General features: G+C 48.3%; 1 protein-coding gene across 6 annotated transcripts in view; it reads left to right on the forward strand.

Annotated features, from left to right (window-relative positions):
- Positions 1-22545, forward strand: part of GLYR1 (glyoxylate reductase 1 homolog) — a 44778-nt gene that overhangs the window by 13492 nt on the left and 8741 nt on the right. For 3 of the 6 annotated variants that reach the window (XR_746878.1, XM_010353884.1, XM_010353886.2), the window contains 8 exons: positions 7735-7821; positions 8708-8764; positions 10069-10119; positions 10210-10283; positions 15339-15438; positions 20322-20432; positions 21128-21229; positions 22262-22424. Coding sequence is in view for 4 of the 6 variants with exons in the window: in XM_010353884.1 (XP_010352186.1) it covers positions 7735-7821; positions 8708-8764; positions 10069-10119; positions 10210-10283; positions 15339-15438; positions 20322-20432; positions 21128-21229; positions 22262-22424 (745 nt within the window). In the remaining 2 variants the exon portion in view is untranslated. The remainder of the gene's footprint in view (positions 1-7734; positions 7822-8707; positions 8765-10068; positions 10120-10209; positions 10284-15338; positions 15439-20321; positions 20433-21127; positions 21230-22261; positions 22425-22545) is intronic. The other 3 variants (XR_004055460.1, XM_010353885.1, XM_030925268.1) reach the window with 1 other exon arrangement.

Consider the following 22545-nt stretch of genomic DNA (forward strand, 5'->3'; position numbering starts at 1 on the left):
AAATAGGAGCATGAGGTAGGAGAGCAGTCCACTTGAGCCGGTGCACAAGGACTGGCCCTGGAAAGGGCTTAGCAAGAAAGAAGGGAAGGCATTCCAGAGGTGGAGGGCACAGCCCTGTGAGGCTCAGTGCTGGTGGAGATGCTCTCGGACAGGGAGAGGATAGTGAGGAGAGCAGAGAAAAAGGAAACGTGGCCCTGAATCTTGGAGGGCCTGAAGATCTGCTGAAGCAGCATGGTACTGAAGCGTCTTGAAGTCAGTGGGGGCCTGTGAAGGTGACTGAGCCGGTGGCAGTGTGTGCTTCCCGTGTGTGCGCCAGTAGTCACAGAGTCCAGAGGGGAAAGTCTCAGAGCCAATTAGAAGGCTACGGCTAGGTGTGCGTTCATGAGGGGGTAATTGCAAATGTTGCAAGCAAACAGGTGTGAGGCACTTCAGGGGAAGAGTTCTTAAGATTCTGTAACTGGGTATATAGAGGATGAATGAGAAAAAGGAAAAGAGGATTTCCAGCTTCCTTCCTGGGAAGCTGATGATCACTTTCTTAGAGGAGTTGGGATGTAGAGGTGGCTTGTGGAGAAAGAGTACCAGTTTGGAATGGCAAGAATTTGAGGCAAGGCCTAGACAGCCTGGGAGCTTGGTATGACCTCAGGACTAGAAATGTAGATTTGGGAGGTGAATTTGTAAAAGGGTAGTTGAGTCCAGGCAGTGGCATGGGGTTTGTCTCAGGAAGAGAGGGAAAAGAGGGAAGGGCGGAAGCCTGCATTGCAACAAGAATGCCGTGCTCGGGGCAGGAAGGAGTGGGAGGAGCTAGCAAGATGAGATTAAGCAGCCAGGGTGCATCTCTTGCCTTCTTGCTGACAAGATTTGGGGCCAGTCTTAGAAGGCCACAGAGAAGAATTTCAAAGTGAAGGGGCCTTTGTCAGGAATGCGGCAGCATTGCCAACATCAGGAAAAAGAGAACAGAAGCCAGATGGCTGGCAGAAACAGTTGGGTGATGAGGCCATGATGAAACACCAGACTTTGGATTAAGGCTCAAAAATTCAGACACCAGCGAGCCCAGGCAGGTAATGGAAGCAACTGTAGCTGACTGGACCTAAGAAGCAGTGGCACAGGTGCCAGGCACCCCAGCTGACCTGCCTTGGTGCTCAGAGCAGCAGGGCTGGCCATGGTCAGGGAGTCAGGAGAGGTCATGCTCCTTCCACAGGGTTCCAGCCAGCTTCTGCATGATTGTTTTTTCTCAAGAGAAGCTGGAAAGGCCAGGTGTGGTATCTCACACCTGCAATCATAGCACTTTGGGAGGCTGAGGCAGGAAGATCACATGAGCCCAGGAGTTCAAGACCAGGCTGAGCAACATAGTAAGACCTTTTCCCTACAAAAATAAATAAATAAATAAATAGATAGATAGATAGATAAAATTGGCCAGGTATGGCGGCTTATACCTGTAATCCCAACATTTTGGGCACCTGAGGTGAGCAGATTGCTTGAGTTTAGGAGTTCAAGACGAGCTCTACAAAAACTAAAAAGTTGGCCAGGCATGGCAGCTGACACCTGTAATCCTAGCACTTTGGGAGGCCCAGGCAGGAGGATCCCCTGAGCCCAGGAGTTCTAGACCAGCCTGGGCAACATAGGGAGATGCCATCTCTATTTTAAAATATTTTTTTGCTAGGAGTGGTGGCTCATGCCTGTAATCCCAACACTTCGGGAGGCGGAGGCAGGCAGATCACCTCAGGTCGGGAGTTCGAGACCAGCCTGACCAACATGGAGAAACCCCATCTCTACTAAAAATACAAAAATTAGCCGGGCATGGTGGCACATGCCTGTAATCCCAGCTACTCGGGAAACTGAGGAAGGAGAATCGCTTGAACCTGGGAGGCAGAGGTTGCAGGGAGCCGAGATTGTGCCATTGCACTCTAGCCTGGGTGACAGAGCGAGACTCCGTCTCAGGAAAAGAAAAATATAAATAAATTAAAAATTAGCTGGAGTTGGTGGTGTGCGCCTGTAGTGCCCCTATTCAGAAAGCTGAGGTGAGAAGATCACTTGAACCCAGGAGGTGGAGGTTACAGTGAGCCAAGAATATGCCACTGCACTTTAGTCTCGGTGACACAGCGAGACCCTGTCTCAAAAAAACAACAAAAAAAGAAAGAAACAAAAGGTACTAACTGGGCATAGTGGTACACACCTGTAGTCCCAGATACTTGGGAAGCTGGGGTGGGAGGATCACTTGAGCCCAGGAGGTCAAGGCTGTAGTGACCTACACTTGCACCACTGCTCTCCAGCCTAGGCAACAGTGTGAGACCCTATCTCAAAAAAAGAGAAAAGCTGGAAATACAGGTTTTTATGTGAAATATCCCAATTTTAAATGTGGTTAGTTAAAAAATATGTCTTGGGTCCACAGAAACATATCTATGGGCTGCCAGTGTGAGGTCTCTGGTGAGAGACAGCCCTTCTCACTGTTAGATGACCTAAGGCTAAGGGAGTGTTGAGAGCGAGGGTGGCGGTGCTGTCCCTGGATACCGGGAGCCCAAGGTTTGGAAAAACTGCCAGCTGCAGTGCAGAGAGAACTTTATAGGGAACATGATCTAAATTGATCCCCAAAAAATGTAATGTGACTTTTGAGTTTATTTCCTGCAATCCAAAAGGAATCTGGGCTGTGAGATTTTACACGGTTTCCCAAATTGATATTGTCTGGTATGTGAAGCCTCGAATCTCACCAGCGCCTGTGCCACCCTGGACAGAAACACCTTCTCGTTGGATAAAGGGAAGTACAAAGGAGAGTTGATGACAAGGGCCCGGAGTTTGAATCACATGTGTAGGAACTTAGCAAAACACCTTTGTCTCAATTTCCTCATCTGATCGTTAGGAATTATAACAGTATGTGCCTCATAGGTTCACCGTGTGAGTTAAATGAGTGACATGGACACAGCACTCAGAACAGTACCCGTGTTCAAGGCATTTGATCAGTTCTTTAGGTTTGTTTCACAGACAATAGCCAGTTGTGCAGTGAGAACCCCAGAGGCCACTGCCCAGGCTTACAGGAACTCGTCTCACAAGCTCCCGGTAAACAGCAGACTGCCCTTGAGTCTGAATTATTAATTTGGGGAGTAGTGTAGCATACCTTGGAGATAATGCAGGTTCGATTCCAGATCATTGCAGGTCACACAAACATCTTGGTTTCCTAGTGCATGTAAAAGTTAGATTTATCCTGTAGTCTGTTAAGTGGCACAATAGCAATATGTCTTTTAAAAATGTACATACCTTGGCCGGGTGCAGTGGCTCATGCCTATAATCCCAGCACTTTGGGAGGCCAAGGCGGGCGGATCACGAGGTCAGGAGATTGAGACCATCCTGGCTAACATGGTGAAACCCTGTCTCTACTAAAAATACAAAAAATTAGCCAGGCGTGGTGGTGGTCACCTATAGTCCGAGCTACCTGGGAGGCTGAGGCAGGAGAATGGAGTGAACCTAGGAGGAGGAGTTTGCAGTGAGCCGAGATCGCGCCACTGCACTCCAGCCCGGGCGACAGAGCGAGACTCCATCTCAAAAAAAAAAAAAAAAAGCCAGGCGTGGTGGCTCACACCTATAATCCCAGCACTTTGGGAGGCCAAGGTGGGTGGATCACTTGAGGTCAGGAGTTCAAGACCAGCCTGGTCAACATGGAGAAACCCCATCTCTAGTAAAAATAAAAAAAGTAGCCGGGTATGGTGGTGCATGCCTGTAATCCCAGCTATAATCTCAGCTACTTGGGAGGATGAGGTAGGAGAATTAATTGCTTGAACCCAGGGGGCAGAGGTTGCGGTGAGCCGATATCGCGCCACCGCACTCCAGCCTGGGCAACAAGAGCGAAACTCCATCTCAAAATTAAAAAAAAGTACATACCTTAAGTTAAAAATACTTCATTGCTTAAAAAAATGCTGACAGAGACACAAAGTGAGCACCTGCTGCTGGGAGAATGGCCCCACAGACTTGATTGATACTGGGCTGCCACAAACCTTCAATTCGTTTAAAAAAAAAAAAGTGCAACACCTATGAAGTACAATAAAACAAAGCATAATAAAATGAGGTGTGTCTGTGGTCCAGGAGCTCTAGCTGCTGTTGACCCTTCGAGGTGTCCTTCCTACCTGTTCTTTGTGCTTGGCCTGGCCCATAGTGAAAGGACGTATGAGCAGGAGGGGACAGAGCTGGCAAGTGGTACAGGATGGAGAGCCGTTTCAGTTCAGCACCTTCAGACAGGTAGGGAATCGGTGCCTGGGCTTTGGAATTTTGGTGCGTTTTAAATGTGATATATCCTGTAGTCTCAGAGGAGGGTGTTTGTGCATGTGTGTATGTGTTGCTGTACTAATTGTCATCTGGCTGGTGAGCTCCTCTCAGAAACACTGAGCAGCCACATAGGCTGATAACTGGGCAAAGCCCAGCTGAGTGCCATTCCGGGACATAATCTCCTGCCCCATGAGGATTAATGGAAAAGGCTGACCTTGATGGCGGAGGCAGGCAGGGAAAGGCTGGGTTTGTGTCTGGACCTGCGTGTAAGTGCTGCACCCCAGCAGCGCTCACCCACCCTCTTTCTGGGGATGAACTCTGGGCACAGCCCACCTGGATCAAAGTAGCACTGTCAGGTCTGTGACTCTCCCAGAATCCCACACTCAAACGAGGAGCAGAAGCTTAGGAGTTGGGGCCCTTCCTCAGTGCCAAACTGAGAGCTACAAGCTGCCTCCTCCTTGTTCCCATTGGGTCATTGTGGCCTTGGGCAGTTCCTAGGGCTGCACCTCCCCAGACAGCTGTGCTGCCCCAGCCACAATTGGCCATTTAAATTTAAATTAAATACACGTTAAAATGCAGCTTCTCCATCTCCATCACCCAATTGTGTGAGATGCTCCACAGTGACACTTGACTGGCGCCTGCTCTATCACACAGTGCAGCTATAGGACACGCCCTATATCATTGCAGAATATTCTTTTGGGCAGCTCTGGGCTGGGCCTTTCTTTTCCCCCAAAACCTCTGAATTCAACAAATGTTTACTGAGCAATTCTACCATAGGCCAAATGCCTGAAGAGAAAGTAGCATAAAAGTCAGACGAGGCTCCTTCAGTAAGAATTGAACCTGGACTGTATGCCAGCATGGGTTATAGAGTAGGCGAAACTGGCAGAGTTCTTGCTTTCCTGGGATGTGCTTCTAATATGACAGACCTGGAGCCAAATTCTGTCAGTCTGCTAGGCACAGTGGCTCACTCCCATAATCCCAGCACTTTGGAAGGCCGACGTAGGAGGATCACTTGAGGCCAGAAGTTATAACGAGACCAGTCTAGTCAACATAGCAAGACCCTATAAAAACAAAAAAATTAAAAATTACAAAAAACGAATAATTGCAAATAAATAATAAATATACAAAAAAGAAAAAAGAAAAAATTAGCTGGGCATGGTGGCGCACACCTGTAGTCCCAGCTACCCAGGAGGCTGAGGTGGGAAGATCACTTCTTCCCACCCCAGGTGGTTGAGGCTGCGGTGAGCCCTAATTGAGTCCCTGCACTCCAGCCTAGGTGACAGAGCTAGACTATGCCTCCAAATAAATAAATTGTATCTACCACACCAGTGACTGACTCGGTGACCTTAAGCAAGGTTACTTAAGCTCTGTGTGCCTTGGTTTTCTATTCTGTAGAAGAAGATTATAATATGACTGGGCGCAATGGCTCGCGCCTATAATCCCAGCACTTTGGAAGGCCAACGGGGTGGATCACGAGGTCAGGAGACCATCCTGGCTAACATGGTGAAACCCCGTCTCTACTAAACATACAAAAAATTAGCCGGGCGTGGTGGCACGCGCCTGTAGTCCCAGCTAGTCAGGAGGCCGAGGCAGGAGAATCGCTTGAACGCAGGAGGCAGAGCTTGCCATGACCCGGGATCACGCCATTGCACCCCAGCCCGGGCCATAGAGCAAGACTCTGTCTCATAAAAAAAAAAAAAAAGATTATAATAGTTCTGTTTCATGAAGGGGTGAGAATTACATGAGAACGTACATAAAAAATAACGCTTATAGTGACATCTAGCACGTAGTGAGCCCTATAAAAGCATTTGTTGTCATTATAATCCACATCAGCATCATGCTCTGTGGGCAAAAATACAGAGAGGTCAGGTGAAGCCACTCTGATAAGGTGACATTTCAACGGAGTCCTAAAGCGAGCCTGAGCCAAGGAGATAACTGTCAGAAGAACGTTCCCAGTAGCACAAGGGAGCCAGGGCAGGCACATGCTGGGTGTGTTTGGGGCCGGGGTGGAAGGCCAGCAGGGTGCTAATGAGCTGGAGAATAGTGACAGGAGGAAGAAATAGGACTTGAGGTTGGAGATTGGCGTGGGATGGGTGGCAGATGACAGAACTTGCAAGACCCTCTCTGTAGACCATGCTCATGAAGCCTGTGGCTTTAGTATGTGAGACTGGAAGCCACTTTTAGGCAGAGAAGTGTCATGATCTGATTGGCCCTTTTGGTAGATGACTGGCTGCTGTGTAGAGACTGGACTGTGAGTGGAAGCCAGGAGATTTATTTTTGCAATTGTGCAGATGGCCAGCAATGGCTTGAGCTTAGATATTGGTAGCCTGGATGGTGAGAAGAAGGGGTTGAGCAGATCCCCAACTATAAAGCCCCATTCATTGCCAGTGATTAGAGAAGAGGGGTCAAGAAGGGCTCTAAAGATGTTGGCCTAGTAGAATGGAGCAGGCATTTTCTAAGACTAAGAAAACCTCAGGAGTAGTTTAGGCAGGAGGTGTCAGGAGGGCCACTGTGGCTGGAAGGGAGCGACTGGGGAAAGGGAGTGCAAGGTAACATCAGAGCAGTCGAGAGGGACCAGACCAGTGTTAGAACTGGAAGGAGGACCCTTTGCCCAGGAAGAACGTGAAGAGAAGCTGCTCGTTTCACTACGTCCTCTATGTCCTCTCCTGTGTCCGTCTCAGGAGAGTTCAGGCTCTTGGGTTCTGGCCACCCTGGAGTTTAATTCAGCCTTTGACACAATAGCTGTAAAATATATAAAATGTGAGCAGACCTCATCAGCCCCATATGGTTTTATTCGTTTTTTTTGAAATATGGTGGATTCCTTCTGCTGAAGCTACTCCTGGTTCTGTTTTTTTTTTTTTTTTTTTTTTTTTTTTTTTTTGAGATGCAGTCTTGCTGTGTCTCCAGGCTGGAGTGCGGCGGCGCGATCTCGGCTCACTGCAACCTCCACCTCCCGGGTTCAAGCGATTCTCCTGCCTCAGCCTCCCAAGTAGCTGGGATTACAGGCGTCTGCCACCATGCCTGGTTAATTTTTTGGGTTTTTTTAGTAGAGATGGGATTTCACCATGTTGGCCAGGCTGGTCTCAATTTCTTGACCTCGTGATCTGCCCACCTCGGCCTCCCAAAGTGCTGGGATTACAGGCGTGAGCCAGCACGCCCAGCCGCCACTGCTATTTCTTAATGTTTGGTATTCACCATACGGCATTTACTCCGCAACTTTGCAGACAGTACTGCAGATCATACTTGGGCTTTCTAGTTACCTCCATCTTTGTGAAATTTAGACATAAGCCCACATTATTTCCAGAATTGAGAAGAAAGACTCACTTTGTGTTAATGGGAAGAGCTGGCTCATTTCTCCTGAGGGACAGTCTTCAGAACATTGGTTGGGGATTGGCTTGAACTTTCACTTAGACCGTGGAGCTTGCAAGGGATTTCATTGGGGGTTGAATGTGATTTTAAAATGCCCTGCCCCTCCCTCTGTAGGATCTCACCATCCCGGAGTCTAGTACGGTGAAGGGGATGATGGCCGGACCGATGGCCGCGTTTAAATGGCAGCCAACCGCAAGCGAGGTAAGGAGCTCTCCTGCAGGCAGGACAAGCCGCAGCTTAGGGCGAGGTTCCTGTGTGATCCTCTTTTTTTTTTTTTTTCGTCCTTTTCTTGTGTGTGAGGCTTACTTTATTATTACAAAACAGTACAGAAGTCCGTGGAATAAAAAATTAAAAATCTCCCTCTAGGGTGAGCCCTGTGAGGCTTGAGGTGGCAGATTTCAGCCCTCTGGGATGCCCACTCAGCATTCATTTAGATGATTATAGACTTATGTCTGGTTTTTATTATTTTGGGCAGGGCTCTTTTTCACAAAAGTGGGATCATTCCACAAATTTTCCCCCCTAATATTTTATAAATAGCCTCCTGTTGTCTGTAAATACAATTTTAATGTTTAGTTCTGTTATCCTTGGTGCAGCTGCACCTATTGCTGGGCATGATTATGGAAAGCCCATGAAGGTCCACTGCCGTGGCTACTCTCTTTCTGTTAATGTGCTCAGTAAGATGAGATCTCCAAGGGCTTGGTACCAGATACAAGTAGGCCAAAACCCTGAAATTCCAGAATAGATGTGACTCAGTCTGCTGGGGTATCTGCTGTGCCTGATAAGTACTGAATTTATAAAGCCCAAGTATGCTTGTTAATATTTTCCCACAGTCTCATTGAAACAAAGTGCGTACCAACCTGGCAGAATCACCTATTCTTTTCCGCTTTAAAGCCAGTTTTCCTCTAGCTGGAATGGGGCTTGTTTATAAAAAGGCTTAGGCCAAAATGGGAAAAGAATTTCCAGACAATTGTGAAAAAGAGACCAAAATCCAGAGGTGTTCCAGCCAGAGGGGAGTCCGGTTACCAGGGAGAAGGAAGTGACCTTTGGTGGCAGGTACTGGTTTTATTTCATTGTTTTCTGGTTTCAGCCTGTTAAAGATGCAGATCCTCATTTCCATCATTTCCTGCTAAGCCAAACAGAGAAGGTGAGTTGCCCTTTGAGGCTGTTGGCTCTTGGTCAGGGGCTGGTCAAGGAGTTCTCCTCCACGGGGTCCTGGCCCAGCCACCTGAAAAGTTAGGGTCTGCTGGTGTATTGCTCAGAGCAACTAGCCCAGAAGCCCCAGTATGGGCCCACTAATGACCCAAGCATTATTAAGATTAAAAATAAAGCCAGGCCGGGCATGGTGACTCACGCCTATAATCCCAGCACTTTGGGAGGCTGAGGCAGGTGGATCACGAAGTTAGGAATTCAAGACGAGCCTGACCAACATGGTGGAACCCCGTCTCTACTAAAAATACAAAAATTAGCTGGGCGTGGTGGTGCACGCCTGTAATCCTAGCTACTCAGGAGGCTGAGGCAGGAGAACTGCTTGAACCTGGGAGGTGGAGGTTGCAGTAAGCCAAGATCGTACCACTGTACTCCAGCCTAGGTGACAGAGCAAAACTCCATCTCAAAAAAAATAAATAAACCCAAAGGCCTGGCATGGTGGCTCATGCCTGTAATCCCAGCACTTTGGGAGGCCAAGGCAGGTGGATCACCTGAGGTCAGGAGTTCAAGAGCAGCCTGGCCAACATGGTGAAACCCCATCTCTAATGAAAAAACAAAAATTAGCTGGGCGCGGTGGTGTGCGCCTATAATCCCAGCTACTTGGGAGACTGAGGCAGTAGAATCACTTGAACCCAGGAGGCAGAGGTTGCAGCGAGCCGAGATTGTGCCACTGCACTCCATCCTGGACAACAGAGCGAGACTCCATCTCAGATAGATAGATAGATAGATATCCCAAAAAGAGCATTTAAAACTCAGCCAGCAGTGCAGTTGAGACTTTCACAGTGATCTTTAGAGTTTAGGGCAGAAAGCAAACATCGTAAGCTGTCAGCCCCCCGTGAAATTGCATGGCAGACACATCTTGAAGCTCACTCCAAGAGACAGTCTCCAAGTCCTGCGGATGCAGAGGGAAGCTCTCCCAAGGTCTGCAAGGTTATGGGGTACACTGAGCCATGCTAGGTTCTCATGAGAGTTTGTGGCTTTGGAGTTGGATAGATGTGGGTTCCAAGCTTATGACTCTTATTCTCAATACCATGGTCAGCAAAAAGACCTTGTAGAATTGCTTGGGGACTTGAATGAGGTAATGTGTATGAACTTTCTGGTATAAAATTTGGAGTTCACTTAAGTATAAAACAAATATTTGATGTTAACTTCGCACTTTGGGTCTAACCTTTGAGGGGATTATTATGAAGACTGGTTAAGCCTGCAGTTGAATAAGTAGTCTCTTTCCTCCTCCTTCATTAGCCAGCTGTCTGTTACCAGGCAATCACTAAGAAGTTGAAAATATGTGAAGAGGTACGTAGGCTCCATGCCTCCCCATTTTGATTTTCACCTGGGTCCTAAACTGCAGGCAGACTGACTTGTTGATGTGCTTCGTGTCCGTAGGAAACTGGCTCCACCTCCATCCAGGCAGCTGACAGCACAGCCGTGAATGGCAGCATCACACCCACAGACAAAAAGTAGGACCTTTGATGAAAAGGCCTCCAGTGGCTCTGGTTCTGCTGAGGGTGGGGGAAAGTTGATCCGGGGGGGGGGGGGTTATTTATTTTATTTATTTTATTTATTTATTTTTTTAGACGGAGTCTCACTCTGTCCACCAGGCTGGAGTATAGTGGCGCGATCTCAGCTCACTGCAAGCTCCGCCTCCTGGGTTCACGCCATTCTCCTGCCTCAGCCTCCCTAGTAGCTGGGACTACAGGCGCCCGCCACCGCGCCCAGCTAATTTTTTGTATTTTTAGTAGAGACGGGGTTTCACCGTGTTCTCCATCTCCTGACCTTGTGATCCGCCCGCCTCGGCCTCTCAAAGTGCTGGGATTACAGGCGTGAGCCACCGCTCCCGGCCCCAGGGGGGTTCTTTAAGGGTTGTGTCCCAGGCATTGCCGGCGTTGAATGGAAAGGGCGGGGGACGTTGTCACTTTTATTGATAATGGTAGGAGCAGTTTGACTCACAGGAGTCAGAAACTGTATAAATCTATGGTCAGGTTTCTCTTGGGCATAAACTGAGGGATTTTTTTGGCTCCAGAACTCAGGAGCAAGGAGCACTTGGCTCAGTGGTTCTCAGACTTTCCTGTGCCTCAGAGTCACCTGGAAGGTGGCTTCTCAGTCAGTATGTCCGGGTGGGGCCCAAGAATTTGTATTTTTAACCAGTTCCCAGGTGTACCGCTGCTGCTGGTCAGAGCTACACTGTGAGAACCACTGGCTGAGTAGAATCATGATGAAGCCCCAAAATTGGCCATGTTGGGGCAGGTAGGGGAAGAGAGATGAAGGTGCTTAGGGGTCCTCACTGGGCACCTGCTGGCTGTCCTGCGCCCTGCCCAGTGTGGGTGGAGTGATCCTGGACATGCTTCCAGACCCAACTTGCACCCAGCCTTGCCTCTGTGCCTGCTCTGTAGGCCTGTCTCCTCCACAGAGTCTTTTTGGCAAAAAGATATCTTTTCTAAGAAAACATGTTCTCGGCCGGGCGTGGTGGCTCAAGCCTGTAATCCCAGCACTTTGGGAGGCCGAGACGGGCGGATCACGAGGTCAGGAGATCGAGACCATGCTGGCTAACACGGTGAAACCCCGTCTCTACTAAAAATACAAAAAAAAAAAACCTAGCCGGGCGAGGTGGCGGGCGCCTGTAGTCCCAGCTACTCCGGAGGCAGGAGAATGGCGTAAAACCCGGGAGGCGGAGCTTCCGGTGAGCTGAGATCCGGCCACTGCACTCCAGCCCGGGCGACAGAGACAGAGCAAGACTCCGTCTCAAAAAAAAAAAAAAAGAAAACATGTTCTCTGGAGCAAGTTAGCTGAAGTCAGTTTCCAGTTTGTACCTTTCACATGGTCTTCCCCAGACTAAAAACAGTGCATCTTTTACCTGACGTTTTTGTACTGTCGAAATCACTAATTCTACCAGTTATTTTTGGTGAACTTGCCTCTGTAGAGTGGAGGAGATAAGGGCATATTAGGTGCAAACAAAGGGAGAGGAGGGGCCGGGCGCGGTGGCTCAAGCCTGTAATCCCAGCACTTTGGGAGGCCGAGACGGGCAGATCACGAGGTCAGGAGATCGAGACCATCCTGGCTAACACGGTGAAACCCCGTCTCTACTAAAAAAAAAAAAAATACAAAAAGCTAGCCGGGCGAGGTGGCGGGCGCCTGTGGTCCCAGCTACTCGGGAGGCTGAGGCAGGAGAATGGCGTAAACCCAGGAGGCGGAGCTTGCAGTGAGCTGAGATGCGGCCACCTGCACTCCAGCCTGGGCGACAAAGCAAGACTCCGTCTCAAAAAAAAAAAAAAAGGCGGGGGGGGAGGAGGATTGTGTTAAATAATAATAAAAATATGACCAGAATGGGGCTGAGGACAGAGTCCTGATGTTTTTACCCAACACATTTATTGGCCCATTAGTCAAACTTGTAGTAAAGAGTATGAAGCCAGCATCAAAACCAGCCGGTTTTGTTGTTACCGAACCCACCTTAATCCACTTTTCCATCTAATCTGAGCTACAGTGTGAAGGACTGGCAGTTGCCATCTTAAAAATCCAGAACCTTGACCAGGCATGGTGGCTCATGGCTGTTTGACTCCCAGCACTTTGGGAGGCCAAGGTGGGCGAATCACCTGAGGTCAGCAATTCAAGACCAGCCTGGCTAACATGGTGAAACCCTGTCTCTACAAAAATCAGCCGGGCATGATAGCAGGTGCCTTTAATCCCAGCTATTTGGGAGGGTGAGGCAGGAGAATCGCTTGAACCCGCGAGGTGGAGGTTGCAGTGAGCCAAGATCGCACCACTGCACTCCAGCCTGGGCAGCAGAACGAGACTCTGTCTTAAAAAAAAAAAAAAAAGAAAAATCCAGAAACTTCATCCCGGGTCTACTGGACTTCCTAGAACACCATGAAAGGAAAGGGAATTCGCCTGTCATAATTTAGAATCATGGGGGAATATTGCACTAACCAAATAATGAGTGACAAAAAGATACCTCCTTATTTTTAAGTTGCAACTTGAAGCAGTTAGCAAGGAGGTCTGTTTTGGTGAGAAAGGTGGTGGGTTCCTTTTTCAACACGTGATTCAAATTACTTAATACAGGCTGGGACAGGGAGAATGTGAGCAGCTGATATTCCAGCAGAGATTAGGGGCCCATTTGTAGAGATGGTTCCAGAAGACCAAAACTATGGAAAGAATAAGGGGGTCAAAGTGGAGGAGCTGCAGGGGACATCCAGCACTCAGAGAAAGCCTGAATTGAAAACATGGTCAAGCGCAGTAGCTCATCCTTGTAATCCCCACACTTGGAGAGACGAAAGCAGAAGGATCCCTTGAGGCCAGGAGTTCATGACCAGCCTAGGAAATACAGCAAGACCCCCATCTCTACAAAAAGTTTTAAAACTTAGCCAGGCATGGTGGCACACACCTATAGTCCTAGCTGCTCAGATGGACTGAGGTGGAAGGATCACTTGAGCCCAGGAGTTTGAGGCTGCGGTGAGCTGTGCTCACACCCCTGCACTCCAGCCTGGGAGAAAGAAAAGAGGCTGGGCGCAGTGGCTCACGCCCATAATCCTAGCACTTTGGGAGGCTGAGGTGAGAGGATTGCTTGATACCAAAAGTTCGAGACCAACCTGGCCAACATAGCAAGACCCCCCATTTCTCTTTTTAAATAAATAAATGAAAATTAAAAACTATAAAACAAGAACATGATATGATGAGAAATGAGGAAAGAGGCATTCTTTACCACCATTGTCACATGCAAAGAGAGGTAAAGAAGTATAAGAACCAAGAAAAGACACTTGGGCAAGCTAAAAGTCACCTGTAAAAGCGTATTGAAATAGCAGTAGTGGCGGCCAGCCCCCAGCTCTCAGGGTTGCAGGAAGGAGTAGGCAGAGTATGTGAATGTGTGTGGAGGAGACTGGCCAAGGAGTGCTTCTGTCACAAGGATCGGGAAGGACCTGTGGAAGGAAGGGCTGGGGGAGTGGTGAGAGGTTTGGGGGAAGGCAGGCATAGGGAGAGGGGTTTGTGGACTGGGACAGATTGGGTTCCGAGCTCAGGTGAAGGACTTAGCTTTGGAGAGGAGAGGCAAGGCCCACTCTGTTGATAACAGGAAGACTGGAAAGGTAGGGTGTGGGTAGAGAATTGAAGTTGGGAAAGAGAGGTGAAAATTGCTGTCCTGGTTCATGCAGTCAAGGAAGTTGCCTGCCTCTAAACACAGTGCTTCAGTGACTTGTGGTGGATCCTGTTAGAAGTATCCAGGGCCGGGTACAGTGGCTCACACCTGCAACCCCCGCACTTTGTAAGGCTGAGGTAGGCGGATCCCTTAAGCCCAGGAGTCCAAGACCAGCCTGGGTAACATGGCAAAAGCCCATCTCCACAAAAAATTAGGTGTGGTGACACATGCCTGTAGTCTCAGCTACCCAGGAGGCTGAGGGGGAAGGATTGCTTGAGCCCAGGAGGTCGAGGCTGCAGTGAGCCATGATTGCAGCACTGCACTGCAGCCTGGGCAACAGAACAACACACTATCTCAAAAAATAAGTCAAGTATGAGGCCGGGCCTGTTGGCTCACACCTGTCATCCAGCACTTTGAGAGGCAGAGGCGGGTGGATCACGAGGTCAGGAGTTCAAGACCAGCCTGGCCAAGATGGTGAAATCCCATCTCTACTAAAACACACACACACACACACACACACACACAAGTTGGGCGCAGTGGCAGATGCCTATAATCCTAACTACTCGGGAGGCTGAGGCAGGATAATCGCTTGAACTCAGAGACGGTGGAGGTTGCAGTGAGCCGTGATCGCACCACTGCACTCCAGCCTGGGCAACAGAGTGAGATTGCATCTCAAAAAATAAAAATAAAAAAAAAAGTAAAGTGATATCAAAAACCTAGTGCTCAAGATGGCTGATTGGGAAGCCACTTCAAGGGCCAAAGACAGATGTCTGCTTTCTTACTGTTACGGCACTGTGAGCTCAAAGCCTCCATCAAAGCAACAAGAGGCCGGGCGAACCCGGTGGCTCACGCCTGTAATCCCAGCACTTTGAGAGGCCGAGGCGGGCAGGTCACAAGGTCAGGAGTTCAACATAGTGAAACCCTATCTCTACTAAAAATACAGAAATAAACCGGGCATGGTGGCGCACGCCTGTAATTCCAGCTACTGGGAAAGCTGAGGCAGGAGAATCGCTTGAACCCAGGAGGCAGGGGTTGCAGTGAGCCGAGTTTGTGCCACTGCACTCCAGCCTGGAACAGAGCGAGGCTGTCTCAAAAAAAAAAAAGGCAACAAGGGGACTTTGCCCTGGGAGACTGGCCCTGAACCATACACATCATACTTTTTTCTGTGACAATCAGGGGTTTCAAAACGCCTGTTTACGTCCTGGGACACCTTTAGACCATGGCATAGGAAAAGACCCATGTGCATGAAGCCCCTGACTCTGCAGGTAGATTGGCACACTGCGGATTCTGGTGGTCTGAGTTCCCCACCCTAAGCCTTGTGCTGCATGGACTCATCATCACCTTGACCCTCCCGCTCCACCCTGATCTCAACAGTCTCTGTCTGTTTCAGGATAGGATTTTTGGGCCTTGGTCTCATGGGAAGTGGAATCGTCTCCAACTTGCTAAAAATGGGTCACACAGTGACTGTCTGGAACCGCACTGCAGAGAAAGTAAGCATTCGGGGGTGGTGCCTGTTGGGTTGGGGGAGTCTGGGGTAACCCTAAGGGTGGACGTCTCCCCCTGTTGTCTCAGCGTTCTGCATGCAGTAGAATAGAAGCCAAGCTTTTACTCCAGGCAGGTAGAGATATAGATGGCTAAACTTAGGATGTTATTTATAAAAACTAAACATTTGTTGGGCGCAGTGGCTCACGCCTGTAATTCCAGCACTTTGGGAGACTGAGGCGGGCGGATCACAAGGTCAGGAGATGGAGACCATTCTGGCTAACATGGTGAAACCCTGTCTCTACTAAAAATACAAAAAGCCAGGCATGGTGGCAGGCACCTGTAGTCCCAAGTGCTCCGGAGGCTGAGGCAGGAGAATGACATGAACCCAGGAGGTGGAGCTTACAGTGAGCCGAGATCGTGCCACTGTACTCCAGCCTGGGTGGCAGAGCGAGACTCCGTCTCAAAACAATAAATTAATAATAAATAAAAACTAAACATTTAAAAACACCCAGGGAGTAAAAAATGAAGGAAAAATCCCCCCTCTGCTGTTACCTAACATAGCTTGTGTTAGGTTTTACATTCTTGTTTCCATGTCTCTGTGAACATACACACATACAGTGAGTGTCATTCACATGGAGCCTGTGGATAGATCCCCTTCGTTCTTTTTAGTGGCTGCATGGTATTCTGCGCACTGGAGCGTTGTGCAGTGATAGCAGTGTTTCGTATCCGTGCCGTCCAGTGCAGTAACCACTGTCTATGCACACGAGGGTATTAAACATTGGCAACATGAAGTTGTCTAGTACAGCTGAAGAATTGAATTTTTATTTCATTTAAATTAAAATTTAAATAGCCTCATGTGGCTACCATATTAGACAGCATGAGTTTAGAAATTCTCAACCTGAGGTGGTGGTCCATGGTTTCAAAAGGTCTGCATGCCCAGAGATGGAATTCCAAATCCATGAATGATCACTTTTTATAATGGAGAGAGGCAACGACTCCTGAATGATCACTGTTTATAATGGAGAGAGGCAACGGCTCCCACCAAGTTCTCCTCTGAGAAAAGATGAAAAGCCATGGCCTGAAAACAGAAAACTAAAGCACTGTACTCTTGCCTGGAACAAAGGAAGAGAGACTAAAAACTTCCAGCCTCTTAAGATGGCCAGGTGTGGTGGCTCATACATGTAATCCCAGCATTTTGGGGGGCCAAGGCAGAGGGATCACTTGCACTTATGAGTTAGAGACCAGCCTGGGCAACATGGCAAGACCCCATCTCAATTTCTATTAAAAAATATATATATATATATTTTTTTTTTACATATATATATATATATTTTTTTTTTTTTTGAGACAGTCTTGCTCTGTTGCCCAGGCTGGAGTGCAGTGGTGCGATCTCAGCTCACTGCAGCCTCTGCCTCCCGGGTTCAAGCAATCCTCCTGCCTCAGCCTCCTAAGTAGCTGGGATTACAGGCACCCACCACCACAACCAGCTAATTTTTATATTTTTAGTAGAGATGGGTTTTCACCATGTTGGCCAGACTGGTCTCAAACTCTTTTTTTTTTTTTTTTTTTTTTTTGGTCTCACTCTTGACCCCTAGTGATCTGCCTGCCTCAGCCTCCCAAAGTGCTAGGATTACAGGCATGAGCCACCATGCCTGGCCTAAAAAAAAAAAAAAAAATTCACATGGTATCGTTGAGCATGTGTTTGTGAAAGGGGTGGGCGTGCCCATGTGTACACAGGAAGGTGCTGCTGGGAGCCCTGTGAACAATACAGCAGCGATAAGAGCTGGAAGGAGGTGTGATTGCTGAAGGGAATATTGGAACTGATGATTTAAACTTAAAATATTCTAAACAAAGTAAAAACTCACCTCACTGGAATGATGTTCTTTTCAAGAATAACAGGGAAGTGGTTAGAGAGGTGAAGGGGTCTGGAGGAGACAGGCACTAAGGACACACTCAGATACTTGGGCTTCAGGTGCTGGGCATTTGGTTGGCACTATGAGGACCTGTCAGGAGTGGGATCTCAAAGGCCCCATTGGCAGGATATTTCGAGATTACGATATCCTTCTGAGACCCTGCTACTGCCAGAGGGTAGGGTAACCAGGAAATCTGGAGTACATATTTGGTAAAGATTATCTTTAAAAAGCCATTTGATCCTATGATATTCCCATGGAATTTTTAAAAGGCTTTTGGTAAAAATGATTCACTGGTTCTCTTAGAGTAGCAAGAAACATAGTTTGGATTTTCAGAAAAGAGAGTAATGAGGAGGACCCTCCCAAGCAAAGGTGATGACATGATGTAAAGCTATGTCACTAAAAGGCCGCAGGCAGCACCAGGCTCTGCGAGGACTGGGCAGCCTGGGACAGCCTCTGATCAGTGAGACATAATAAAGGGCTGGTCAGTGAGTTTGATTCTGAACAACTAATTAGAAGTTTGGGAAAATACTGATCCTACTTCCTACCACATACTAATATATCTCAAGTTAACTACAGAATTAATTTTTTTTTTTTTTTGAGACAAGAGTTTCGCTCTTGTTGCCCAAGCTGAAGTGCAATGGCGCAATCTCGGCCAGGCACGGTGTCTTAAACCTGTAATCCCAGCACTTTGGGAGGCCAAGGCGGACGGATCACAAGGTCAGGAGATCAAGACCATCCTAGCCAACATGGTGAAATCCTGTCTCTACTGAAAATACAAAAATTAGCTGGGTGTGGTGGCACACAACTGTAGTCCCAGCTACTCAGGAGGCTGAGGCAGGAAAATTGCTTGAACACGGGAGGTGGAGGTTGCAGTGAGCTGAGATCGTGCCACTGCACTCCAGCCTGGTGACAGAGCAAGACTCCGTCCCAAAAAAAAAAAATGGCACAATCCTGGCTCACTGCAACCTCCACCTCCCTGGTTCAAGTGATTCTCCTGCCTCAGCCTCCCCAGTAGCTGGGATTACAGGCGTGTACCACCACACCCAGCTAATTTTTTGGTTTTTTTTAGTGGAGACAGGGTTTCACCATGTTAGCCAGGCTGGTCTCAAACTTCTGACCTCAGGTAATCTGCCCGCCTCGGCCTCCCAAAGTGCTGGGATTACAAGCATGAGCCACTGTGCCTGGCCCAGAATTAATTTTTTAAAAGAAAACCAGAAGAAAATAAATATTAACATAGATCTTTGTAATCTAGAAACAATAAAAATCACACAAGAAGATCAGTTGATTTTTTTTTTTTTGATAATACTCCTCAACTACAAAAAATAAACAAAATTGAAAGGACTACCAACTAGAAGTACTTGTAGCAAATACGATAGAAGGGTAGTATGTTGATTTTATTAAACACATAGTTTGATAATTAAGACCAAAAAAATTAGCAGGGTGCTCCTAATTTTAGATGTGAGAATAGGCTCACACCTATAATCCTAGCACCTTGGGAGGCTGAGGGAAGAGGATTGCTTGAGTCCAGGAATTTGAGACCAGCCTGAACAACATAGTGAGACTCTATCTCTACAAAAAATAAAATATTAGCCGAGTGAGCTGGTACCTGCCTAAAGTCCCAGCTGCTTGGGAGGCTGAGGCCAGAAGATCTCTTGGGCCCAGGAGGTAGAGGCTGCAGTGAGCTGCTATCATACCACTACAATCCCACGTAGGCAGCAGCAAGATGCTGTCTCAGAAAAAAAAAAAAAGACAAAAAAATTGCTCACAAAAGAGGAAACAAAGGCATAAAAAAGGTTCAGTAATCAGGAGTAATTAAAATATATCAACCAAAAGTTGCCTTTTTTGACTGGTTAAATGATCAAGTAGGAAGAATTTTACATATATTTATGGGCACTTATTTGTAGTTTTTAAATTGCACACTCAGCACTGGCATAATAGAGCTTGCTGGTGCTCTTTATGAAGTGACGTCGTCTAATTGGGAAGTCATCTGTCTACATTTGTTAAGAGCCTTAAAACTGTTATAGAACCTGTTTTATTTTACTTGTGGAGACCCAAATTTAAAACACTGGAAAAATTTTATACATAAAGGTGTTTGTTGATATCACTTTACAATTGAAAGCGGGCTAAGTGTCAAACTGCAGGTGAGCCATTAGGTAAATCACAGTATATCTCTCAGTGAAGTGTTCTGCAGTCAACCACTATAAACCATAATTATGCCAGAATTATGAAAGATAACAATATAGATAAATGTGAATCATAAAAATTGTTAAAAGTTTGATGTAAAATAGTAGGCCCATCCAGCCTGGGCAACATGGTGAAATCCTGTGTCTACAAAAAAAAAAAGAAGAAAAAAATCAAGCATGGGGCATGCACCCGTAGTCCCAGCTATTCAGGAGGCTTAGGCAGGAGGATCACCTGAGTCCAGGAGGTTGAGGCTGCAACGAGCCATGATTGTACCACTGTGCTCCAGAGTAGGTGACAGAGCAAAACCTTGTCTCAAAAAAAAAAAAAAAGCCAAAATGTTAGTGCTTTTAGGCACTTCCAGAAGTCTTATTAACCTGACAACAGTGTTGAGAAACTCCCAAAAAGTAATGGCCACCAGGCAGAAGGGTCCCAGCCACAGCCCCACGTTCCCAGCAAAGTGTTGATAGCTCAAGGCCACAGCCAGAACAGCACAGCAGGGGCTGGGGACAGGTACTGCTCACATCTCATTCTTGAAACCGCACACCTTCAGCAGACACTTGTGAAGTAGTTCATCATCCTAGGCACCTGTCATGCAAAAACTGAAGATGGCTGGTAAAAGACCCCATGCACTTCCTGAAAAGTTGGGCTCCTGTCTCCATGACCCAGGCTCCCGGCCTCAGCCTGCTGCCTTGGGAGGCCTGCCAGGAGGCCTGGTCAGCACTTCTCTGGCCTGGCCGGCATGTTTGTTGTGCACTGCCTTCAGCTCACGTTAGGATCTGTGACTTTTGCAGTGTGATTTGTTCATCCAGGAGGGGGCCCGTCTGGGAAGAACCCCCGCTGAAGTCGTCTCAACCTGCGACATCACTTTCGCCTGCGTGTCGGATCCCAAGGCGGCCAAGGACGTAAGGACCCCCTCCCTCCCCTCAGCGCCTCTGGGTCACAGCCGGGATTGCTGGCTGGCCTCCTCCCCTCTTCCCCTGCACACCAAGTGAGTGTCCACATGTTGGGGGCTGAATTTCCCATCAAGGGCCATCTCCCATTGTGAAGGGTGTTTGCATTAATTGAATACAGACTTCCTTTAATTCAGATCAAAGAATGAACCCTTTCTTTGGGTTTTCCTAGGGCCCTTGGAGTCTGTGCTGAAATTCGTCTTGAACAGGCTTCATGTGTTCTTGTTGAGCTGGAAGCTATGGGGCTGAGTGTGCCTTTGGTCCAGGTGCCAGGTTTCTATGTTTAGCTGTCGCTGTATTTGTGTATTTTACAAGTTCAAGTGCAGTAGTCATCTTGTTAAACTGGTGACTAGCCTAATCCAAGTAAATCCAAAGAAGCCCCCAAAATAAATAAACCATTCTTTTAAATGGGTTTCTTTTTAATAAAAAGAAATGCACACACTCACATATATTCTTTTTAAAGATAAATGGGAGCATGCAGGAAGTACTTTTCTATCCCTTGCTTATTTCATTGTTCTTCCCTTTTCAGCTTGATAGAAATCAGGAAATGAGCCAAAACAGCAGCAGGATTCTGATCTGAGGTCTGTAGGGCTCCTGAGCATCTGCCTGGGAGCCTGGGCTATTGCTTCTCCCTTATGTCCCCACAGCTGGTGCTGGGCCCCAGTGGTGTGCTGCAAGGGATCCGCCCTGGGAAGTGCTACGTGGACATGTCAACAGTGGACGCTGACACAGTCACTGAGCTGGCCCAGGTAGCAGCCTTCCTCGGGCTGGCTCTCCAGCATCTTTTCTATCAGAGCCCAAGACCCAGGCTTGCAAGAGTGGGCAATTCCTCTAGAGCCAAAGCCAGAGAGGGAAGAGGAGAGGCGAGTAGCCTTGGGACTAGCCTATCCCGTGCCCCACCTTTAAACTGCAGCTAGTCTGAACAACCATGGGCAGTTGCTGCATGGCTGGGATGGGCGTCAAGTCCTGGAGCTGCCAGCCTTATGATGAGAAGCAACCCAGGCCGCCTGCCTGGCATTGGGGTTTGAGCAGCTGTCTGCATTTGGCACTGGCAAAGCATCCCTCCTCCCTGAGCATCTGGCCCAAATAAGGGAGTGGGAGTTGGGACCTACATGTTCTGAGGGGAGGGCAGCATCCACAGGGGAGGTGTGTGTTCAGCCGAGCCATTGACATGGTTGCATCAGGTTCTAGTTGTTGGTCTCTAAGAAATTCCGGGCCAGGCGTGGTGGCTCACGCCTGTAATCCCAGCACTTTGGGAGGCCGAGGCGGGTGGATCATGAGGTCAGGAGATTGAGACCATTCTGGCTAACGCAGTGAAACCCCGTCTCTACTAAAAATACAAGAAAACTAGCCAGGTGTGATGGCGGGCGCCTGTAGTCCCAGCTCCTTAGGCGGCTGATGCAGGAGAATGGTGTGAACCCAGGAGGCAGAGCTTGCGGTGAGCACATCGTGCCACTGCACTCCAGCCTGGGCGACAGAGCAAGACTATGTCTCAAAAAAAAGAAAGAAAGAAAGAAAGAAAGAAAAAGAAATTCCAAGTCAGTTGGATGCCTGTGTGTAGACCCCAGCGTCTCATCACTGCTGTGCTTCGGCCTGTCTGACCTGCACATGGTTAGCTCCTGAGTTCAGGTGTCAGCTGTAGGACCTTGGTATGGGTGGCGTCTTCTCCAGCTCTGGAAGGTGTGATGAGCAGCCGTGGCCACTCAGCAACGCTCCTTGTGCCCTGCCCAGAGATCGCTGGGAGAAAGGAGGCCTCCAGAAGCTGTGACTTTTCTTTCCAGGTGATTGTGTCCAGGGGGGGGCGCTTTCTGGAAGCCCCCGTCTCAGGGAATCAGCAGCTGTCTAATGACGGGATGTTGGTGATCTTAGCGGCTGGAGACAGGGGCTTGTACGAGGACTGCAGCAGCTGCTTCCAGGCGATGGGGAAGACCTCCTTCTTCCTAGGTAACACGCCCGCACCCGTCAGGCCTGGAGCCTGGGGCCGCATCTCTTCTGTATCACACTGATGATAGCGCCAGTCCCACACGGCCTTTCTGCTGGGGGCCCCAGGGAAGGTTTCCTTTCA

This window comes from Rhinopithecus roxellana, chromosome 20 (assembly GCF_007565055.1).
Source record: "Rhinopithecus roxellana isolate Shanxi Qingling chromosome 20, ASM756505v1, whole genome shotgun sequence".
NCBI lineage: Eukaryota > Metazoa > Chordata > Mammalia > Primates > Cercopithecidae > Rhinopithecus > Rhinopithecus roxellana.